The sequence below is a fragment of the Pelophylax lessonae genome, assembly GCF_965119305.1.
Source record: "Pelophylax lessonae genome assembly, chromosome: 11".
Lineage (NCBI taxonomy): Eukaryota > Metazoa > Chordata > Amphibia > Anura > Ranidae > Pelophylax > Pelophylax lessonae.
In genome coordinates this window covers 201,126,106-201,136,203 of record NC_138778.1, presented here as the reverse complement: position 1 = coordinate 201,136,203, position 10,098 = coordinate 201,126,106, and the positions used below count along the sequence as shown (strand labels likewise).

Here is a 10,098-nt window from a genome sequence, read left to right as displayed (position 1 = left end):
AGTGGGGGGTTTATCTGCAGGTAATGGTTTGTGTGTGTGTGTGTGTGTGTGTGTGTGTATGTGTGTGTGTCTTTCTCTCTCTCTCTCTCTCTCTCTCTCTCTCTCTCTCTCTCTCTCTCTCTCTCTCTCTCTATATATATATATATATACATATACATATATATATATATATATATATATATATATATATATATATATATATATATATATATATATATATATATATATATATATACACACACATATATATAAAACATTTTTCAGTACTTTACAATCACATTTGATACTGTTCTCATTATTACACATTTACACACTTACACTATACACTGTGGGGGGAATTTACTAAAACAGAAGCAGGCAAATCTGGTGTAACAGTGTATAGTGAGCAATCAGCTTCTAACTTCAGCTTGTTCAGTTTAAGCTTTGTAAATGAAAGCTAGAAGCTGGTTGGCTCTTCAGAGAGTCTATCTGATAAGTGTTAGTAAATTCCCCTCTGTATAAAATTGTAAACATAATATATTGTCGATAGACGTGCAGTCAATTGTTAGATATCTATCCCCATTCCCAATACTGAATATAATATACTCTATACATTGCACAATGTACACCCCTGTGTGTCCTTAGAGGGAGAAAATGCATCGGGTCTCTCCGACATTATGTATATATATATATTCATTCCTATACAATATACTCTATACATTGCACAGTGTACATTCCAGGGAGAAAATGCACTGTAGGGTCTCTGACATGACCATCGTCATAAATATATATATATATACATTGCACAGTGTTCATTCTATGTGTGTGTGGGGGGGGGGGGGGGTACATTGTAGGGTCTCTCTGACATGACCATCTTCATATATATATACATTGCACAGTGTACATTCTATGTGGGGGGTAAGAGACATTGTAGGGTCTCTCTGATATGACCATCTTCATATATATATATATATATATATATATACATATATATTCCTATACAATGCACAGTGTACATTGTGTGTGTGTGTGTGGGGGGGGGGGGGTGTTGGGGGGTAAGATACAGTGTAGGGCCTCTCTGACATTGTCACCCCCCAGCCCCCAGTACGAACACAGTGCCAGTGGGTGCCAGTTGTCATCGTGTTCCTCTTCCCATAGACGTCCAGGTTGTCCATAGGGATGCATAGCCTGTGTGAGCTCAGTTCACCAATCCCCTGGGACAGCAGGTCCTATCACGTGACTCTGCCCATACAATTGCCCTGCTGTAAAGTCTGCCACAGTCACTCGCACTCACAGGTCAGTGGAGCACAGCAGAAGTAAGCCGTCTTCCTGAGGATTCTCACCCGATCCGGGCGTCTTACTCCCTGCAGGGTGACCAGCAGAGGAATCCTGGAGCCTGGGACAGAGCTCTCCAACTCGTGCAGAGCCCAGAGCAGAGTGAGTACCTTTCTTCCCCCTGCAGCCCCATATCTAAGCAGCTGCCCTTATCTGTCAGATAAACCAGGGGAGGCAGATCCGGATAAAGTGCTGGAAGATCAGCAAGGACACTGATTTACACCGCTGCCGCCTGATAATCTGCCGCATAATGAGGGATGGATCGCTGTTATCACAATACAAATGTTTGCGCTTGATGCACGATTTATACCCCGTGTTATCATGAGTCTGGGAGCCGTGTGACTGCATCACCCAGTGTCCCCAGCACAGCCAGGCGGACTACACCGATGCCAACTGCAACCATCCCTAGGATCTGGACGCAAATTGTGATTTGCAACCTTTCTCCTTCTTGCTGATTTTAATTCTGGAATGGCAAGTCTCACCAAGCCATGCCAGGCTCATAGAGAATGCCCACATGTCCCCTTTCATAGGTACCGGATACCTTATTTTATTTTTGAAGCAAATTGCAACATTACCCAAACATTACTTTTTGTTGTTGTAGGGGATGGTAGTCCAGCTATAGGTTGTCCTTTCAATGAGGACAATTGCCCAAAACGTGTTATTTTTTTTTGTCTTTTTCTTTGGAGGGCCTAGACTTCTTAGTATGCCATGCCATCCCATTCATGGATAGAATACCCAGATCCCACAGGCACGGGGATGTGTCCTTCAACGTATGACGCAAAATGAAAATGCATGTTGTATTTTATACCAAGAAGGGCAGACTTTACAGTTCTGTGCTTGCATTTTAAATTTTTTTTTTAATAAATATTTTTGTCAAACTTATTTTCCATTCAATTATGGGTACGCCGAGGCCTTCTATCCTGGGTGGATGGTAACAAACTATTTGTCCTATAGGAAAAGAATACCTATGTTCTTAAAGGTTTCATATACATTGCAATTTGCATAATATTTTCCCCAATAACAGGTAACCCAGAATCGTCCAGCTTTGGAGGGTGAGGGTGCTCAGAGTCTGGATGAGCATGTTTGTAACCCAGCTTGGTCCAGCTTTGGAGGGTGCTCAGAGTCTGGATGAGCATGTTTGTGACCCAGATTGGTCCAGCTTTGGAGGGTGCTCAGGGTCATGATGAGTATGTTTGTAACCCAGATTGGTCCAGCTTTGGGGGGGAACTTGGAATCTAAGGGTGATTAGAGTCTTAAAGGGCATGCTTATATCCCAATATCGTCCAGCTTTTAAAGGAACTAGAGATCTGATGGTGCACAGGGTCTGGAAGGGCATGCTTGTAATCCAGAATCGTCCAGTTTTGGGGATCTAGAGACCTGAGGGTTCTCAGGGGCTGGAATGGAAGGGCATGCCTGTAACCCAGAATCGTCCAGCTTTGGAGGAATTAGAGATCTGAAGGTGCTCATGTTCTGGAAGGGCATGCTTGTAACCCAGAATCGCCCAGTCTTTGGGGGAACTAAAGATCTGAGGGTGCTCAGTGTCTGGAAGGGCATGTGTGGCTTAGGTGTGTGGGGTGCCAGTTGTGCCCTGAGTGTTGGTATTGGGTGTATTTTCCCCAGAAGTCAGTTCCCTCCCACAGCGGAGTTTGGAGTGTCTTGTTAAGTTTCCTTTTCTCCACACTGTTGCAGGTACTTGTCCTCTGCAGATCTGGAAGAGGGATCCACGCCTGGAAGAGGGGATCTTACCAGTCCTGGAATCCCGGAGAGCCTTTATTACCCTTACTTGTTTCCAACCCTTCCATTGGATCTAATCTGCACTGAGAGAAGATGTACCAAAGCCTGGCGCTCACCTCCAACCACGGCCAATCTGCCTATACTCATGACTCGGCCAACTTCCTCCACCAGACCACCAGCCCCCCAGTCTACGTGCCCACCAGCCGGGTGCCCGCCATGCTACAGCCGCTGCCTTACCTCCAGAGCTGTGAGAGTGCCCACCAGGGGCATCACCTGGGCAGTCACCCTGGATGGCCACAGACGGCCAACGAGAGCCACGCTTTCAACGGTAGCAGCCCCCATACCCCCTCCGGTTTCACCTACTCCCACAGTCCACCGGTGGGCAACAACACTGGCAGAGAGGGAGCCTACCACCACCAGAGCCCTCTGATGCTGAGCGGGGGCGCCCGGGAACAGTATGGCAATGCCCTGGTGCGTTCAGTCAATGGCTCTTATTCCACGCCGTACCCCTATGTCAGCCCAGAGATGGCACCTACCTGGGCACAGGGGCACTTTGACGGCACCATGCTGCACACTTTCCAGGGAAGATCGGCCTTGTCTGGCAGGAGATCCAGTCTGGGTAAGTATAGTCCAGAGGCGGCACATATCCCTCTTTTTTTTACTTGTCCTATAAATAATTCAGAGGCATGATGGCAATCAAACAGAATATTAACGCTGGAATCATGTTTGCATTGAAAAGTTATGTAAGGATATTATTTTTATTTATATAATAGAATCTTATTGTTTTTCTATTTATAACAATTTTAACTCATATCTGTCATTGTGCATTATAGAAGCATAGGGGATTATTATTATTATTATTATTATTATTATTAGTAGTAGTAGTAGTATTTGCAACCTCTCTAGTGTATTCAATTTGGGAGAAAGTGTTCTGGGAACCCCTGGAAATCTTGCTTATATTAATACACAATGCTATTTTGTTTGCTATGTATATCAGTTTTAACACATACCTGGCACTGCATATTATGTATAGGCATAGGAGAATATTATTAGTAATATCAGCCATATACACTATATGTTCATGTTTTGAGTGCTGTTGTGCCATTCTCCAGACTCCCCCAGTGCATCATATTTGGGAGAAAGTGTTCTGGGAACCCCTGAAAATCCCAGCCCCCCCCCCCCCCCAAGCCCATGTAATAACATTACTTATATTAATACACAATGCTTTTTTGTTTGCTATGTATATCAGTTTTACCTAGCATTGCATATTAGGTATAGAGGCATAGGAGAATATTATTATTAATATCAGCCATATAGGTTAGGATTGCTGTTGTGCCATTCTCCAGACTCCCCCAGTGCACTATTTGAGAGAAAGTGTTCTGGGAACCCCTGGAAATCTCAGGCCCCCCCAGCACATGTAATAACAGATTCAGCCCTGTGCTTTGATCATTGCTTATATTAATACACAGTGACAGCTGCTTGAGTTAGAGGATAAAACAAAACATTTATCACTGTGCTGGCAGTGTGTGTGAATCCAGATGAATATTAGTATTCTTCACCAAGTAATTATAATCGTGTCTATACAATAAGAAGGCAAATGTGGGTTACATTGGATAAAGGAGCAGCCCCCTCTTTAATCCCCAAATTCTATGAAAAAGTGAAAGCAGAGTTTGACATATTAGAGAAGCAATCATCACATAAGAGACATATTATATATGCTACACGATCTGATTGTAACATTTACATCATAGGAAGATTGTAATGTGTAGGGTGATAATGGGGGAAAGGTCAGTCGATTATAATTTAATTCCAATGGCTTTTCTTACAGTTATTAAATAGTTTAGTTAGGTCCTAAATAAAACAGTTTTGCTTTAACAGAGCTTATAGTAATTAACTAGAATCACGTTTTCTTATTCTTTTCTCTTCTATTAGTAAACAAAATCGTACATATCCATCGATTTGTGTTATACTTTTATGTCATCTATGTAATATACACATACACAGATTTTCCTGTATGTCAGTATTGAAGTATCACGGTACAGTACAGTAATCTAACTAAACATTTTCATTGAAAGGTGTGTAGTTAGAAAAATCGTATATACTTCTATATACTTACCTAGAAAATTCCTATATATCGCACAGATAAAAATAAGTCTTTTTATCTCCCATGTATAATGTCATTTAAAAAGCAGTAGTGGAAAGTACTTTAAGGAAAACAAACTACGATAAACATTATTTTAAAATGCAATTATACAATAACAATTACATCCTGATTACAATATTCTAATCGCATTCTATTATACACATTGAATACAATGCCCAGCAAGTGTGTATATACATTACATAATTACTAATAGTAATCTATCTGTACTTGGCCTTTGGCCTGATCATTTATATACCTGCTATTGACTTGCTAGTATTTCTGAGCAGATAATTTCTCCTATGTGGCAATGGAAGTATTTTATCTAACAGAGAGCCCTGATAATATTCTGCTCCCATTGACACCTGCCTGTCCCTGTGCTGGACTGTAAATACCCACAAATGTCTTCTTATCTAATCCCAGGGGATTCTCTTATTCTTCACATCGTCTTCATTTGAAGATGTCATCTTCATTTTGGAAATAAATATTCTCAAGTGCATGCTTGAGATATATATATATATATATATATATATATATATATATATATATATATATATATATATATATATATATATATATATATTTAGATATCTATAGATATTTGGACAACATCTGTAGGCTGATTTACTAAAACTGTTTGTTGAGTGTACAATGTGGTGCAGCTCTATATAAAAAACAATCAGCTTTTAACTTCAGCTTGTTCAATTGAACTTCGACAAAACCAACCTGGAAGCTAATTGGTTTCTATACAGAGCTGCACCAGACTTTGTAAATAACCCCCCTATGTATAATTGAAAAAGCGTTTTTCATTAAAATATGTAAAGAGTTGAAAATATGATTATTGGGGCTTTTATACCATTTTAGAGGTGTGCCTTGCAAGTTTAACACTCCTTGTCATATGGATGGATAGAGCAATACCTAGATATAATGTGTAACGACTGTGTAATAATATTATATATATCATAAACATAGAATTAAACAGTTAATATAAATTTATTATATGTGTATTATAATTACCATCCTGCATAGTAACTATATTATTTAAAGAGAACATTATTTACAGCAGGAGTCTTTGGTATAGCAACAAACATACAAGAATAATAATGATGATAATAATAATAATAATAATAATAATATTGACTAGCAGTAATAAAGCTATAAAAACATAATAATAGTGGTGATGATGATAATAATAATAATTATTATCATTATTATTATTATTGGCAGTAGTAAAGCTGTGAAGACATATAATAATAATAATAATCATAATAATAACTAGCAGGAGTAAAGCTATGAAGACATAATAGTAATAATAATAATAATAATAATGACTAGCAGTAGTAAAACTGTGAAGACATTATTATATTAATAATAATGACTAGCAGTAGTAAAACTGTGAAGACATATAATAATAATAATAGTAATAGCAATAATAATAATGACCAGCAGTTGTAAAGCTGTGAAGATACATAATAATATTAATGAGAAGACATATAATAATAATAATAATAATAATAATAATAATAATAATAATAATAATAATAATAATAATAATAATAATATAAATATATATAATAATAATATCAATAATAATAATGACCAGCAGTTGTAAAGCTGTGAATATACATAATAATATTAATGAGAAGACATATAATAATATTAATGAGTGGCGGTAGTAAAGCTGTGAAGACATATAATAATAATAATAATGAGTGGCAGAGGTAAAGCTGTGAAAACCTGTAGTAATATTAATAATAAAATTGTCCAGGTGTGGTAAAGCTGTGAAGAATTATAATAAAAATAGTAATAATAATATTAATGACTGGCAGTAATAAAGCTGTGAAGAATTATAATAAAAATAGTAATAATAATATTAATGACTGGCAGTAATAGAGCTGTAAAGACATATAATAATAATAATAATACTAACAATAATAATAATAATAATATCTGACTAAGAATAATAATGACTGTCAGTAGTAGAGCTGTGAAAAGCTGTAATAATAATAATAGAATGGTCCAGGTGTAGTAAAGCTGTGAGGATAATAATAGTAAGGTGCGGGGAGTATTTCCCCTCCCGGTTGTATATAATATAGGTGCTGGGAGAAGTCGGTATCGGTTGGGATTAGGAATAGTCGCCGGTCTCATGTAGCACAGTGAAGATCGGTGTATTTGTGTGGCGGGATCGGGAGGGAACACATTATTAGGACAGTAATTAGCAGCTTGGACAGCGGCTGGATACAATGTAACATAAGTGGCACTTCATCTCCTACAAAGTGACTGTATGGGAGGTAAAGACACCCGGGGCTCCCGGAGACTCTCCGCTACAAGCCGCAGCTGGGCCGGGTCAGCCAGATATACCGGACCGGGAAGGTGGGATCACTGCACATCCACCGGATCCACTAATCACTACAGATTCATATTCCCCCAATCTGGTGGATATTACACTGCTTCTATGTCACCTAACAACACTTCTCATAATACTACTGCTAGCACTAGACAATTATTATTATTAATATTAGTAGTAGTAGTAAATATTAGTAATAGCTGCAATGAAGTTAATAGTATAATGTGTTATATTTTGTGTTCTGTTGCAGTAGAATATTGAATTCCTTTACTGGGTATACATTTATGTTTTATGTAACTACGGTATGTTATTGTGCTATAAATATACATAAAATATTACATAGTAGCAGCAATACAATTATAGATAGATAGAAATATACTGTTTATTTATAATTGTATTGCTGTTACTATGTAAAATTCTATTTTAACACAAAAATATAGTTACATAAAAGCTAAATTAATATCCAGTAAAGGAATTCAACATTATAATGCAACAGAATGCTATGTATATTAATAACACAATAGCGTAGTATAGTATACTGTATATAGTATTATATTGGTATTAGTAAAACATTAGAGTAACTGCTAATTGTTTAAAGTGTTTAATTGCTAAAGTGTATTATACTTCATTATATTTTAAATTGTTATTCTTTAATGTTAATTTCCTTTATTGGAAATTAATGAATGATGCATGTGATGGATTTACAATTATTTATTGCATGCTGGTGGTATTAATCCTAGTAGTTGGATCTATTCTGCTATTAGTATTCAGTATATAATAATATATAAGTTTAATGTCAAATTCTATTGTGGCATCATACTGAACAATGTTAATGCTACTGTTACTGCTATTAGTATCAATACTACTACTACTACTACTACTACTACTACTACTACTACTACTACTACTAATACTACTAATAATAATAATAATAATGTGCTGTTGAGCTGAGATGGTGGAGCAGGGTTCTGAACTCTCCCCATATTAACTCCAGTTTTTGGGGTATGGAATTTTACCCTAAACCTCCTCCATATTTCTGGAGATTTTGATTTATTTAAAAAAAATGTAAAATATAAAAAAATGAAGCAGATAGGTATTAAAGAGGGGTACAGGAATTCAGAGTTAAACAAAGAGTTTCCCAGAATTAAAAAAAAAAAAAAAAGTAAATACATATAGTTAAACAGAAAACTTCTGTAATCTTCTCTAGGTCAGATTAGGTTAATTCTTTCAGTGCCCACATGAAATGTAAAGCCAAGCAGATACTTTGCAATCTGCATGTACAATCGATTCCAGTTTCTTTGGAAATAAGACTATGTAGCAGAAACCCATCAAGCGATCCACACAATTTGTATCTAGTCAAGTAGTCTCTTATACTACATCGTTTTCGGTTGAGGAGATTGTTCAATCAAATTGTAAGATATATGAAAGTTAAACAACTACAGTCAGACTGGGTAACTATTAGATATCTGTGGTACACCTGCAGATACCCCCAGTTGATTTTCATAAAAGGGGGGTTAGTGATGAGAAAGAATGAAACCTTGTGTGATCATTGTTTCCACTTGCTGGACTGGATATTGCAATATCACCCCACCCCTGTGTTCTGCAAAGGCTAAAAAACAAGCAGCCCCCCAATGTGACCATTTGTGTTTAGGGGTGTGCTGGTCAGCACAATTGTCCAAGAACAGCCAGATTCTGCCTGCATGACTTATCTTTCTTATGCCTAGTACACACCATGAGAAATTGGACGAAAATACATTTTTTTTTAGAGTGATCGTTTGAAAATCTGATCGTAAATACACAGCTTTTGAGAGCCAATCACGACAGTTTATGTAAAAATTTACGAAGGGGCAAGCACTAAAATTTTTGTTGTACGATGACATCACCAACGATTTGCCTGGTACACAGGATGGGATTATTGGATGATTAAAAGTCAATTTTGTTTTTTTGCACGCCAATCTCATATCGAAAATAAAAAGTTTACTAAAGTTACGTAAGTTCTCGTATGACAGGGAAAAAAATTGGAAGTGATTTATATGATCTGGTATTGTACAAAAAAAAAAAATGTCATGCTTGTCCGATCTGATAATATCAGATGAACTGTCATGGTCGGCTCTCGAAAGCTGTGTACTTACGATCAGATTATCGTACAATCGTGTCGAAAGCGGTATTTTTCGTACGATTTTCTGATCGTGTTTTCGGGCCGATCTGATAATATCAGATGAACTGTCATAGTTGGCTCTCAAAAGCTGCGTACTGACGATCAGATTATCATACAATCATGTCGAAAGCGATATTTTTGGTACGATTTTCTGATCGTATGTACGGGCCATTGTTGGTAGAGCATTTGTACAAAAAAATCATGCTACCAAGACAACACATGCTCAAAAAATGAAAGCATATATTACAATAGAACACATTACATCACTTGCAAAGTTATATTCTGTTGTACAATCATTTTCGTTAGTCTAGTAACCTATTGGTTTTCGATATGAGACTACCATGAAAAAAAGAAAACAGTCAATAGTTTGTCTGATATTCTCATCGTGTGTACTAGGCATTAGTG

The 10,098-nt window shown here is 37.1% G+C and overlaps 1 protein-coding gene across 1 annotated transcript in view; it reads left to right on the top strand.

The window, feature by feature from the left end:
- Window positions 1-1,160: 1,160 nt before the first annotated feature.
- GATA5 (GATA binding protein 5) overlaps window positions 1,161-10,098 on the top strand; it is a 63,689-nt gene continuing 54,751 nt past the window's right edge. The window contains exons 1-2 of the mRNA XM_082271211.1: window positions 1,161-1,416; window positions 3,004-3,667. Of these exons, the coding sequence (XP_082127337.1) occupies window positions 3,142-3,667 (526 nt within the window). The 5' untranslated portion in view covers window positions 1,161-1,416; window positions 3,004-3,141. The remainder of the gene's footprint in view (window positions 1,417-3,003; window positions 3,668-10,098) is intronic.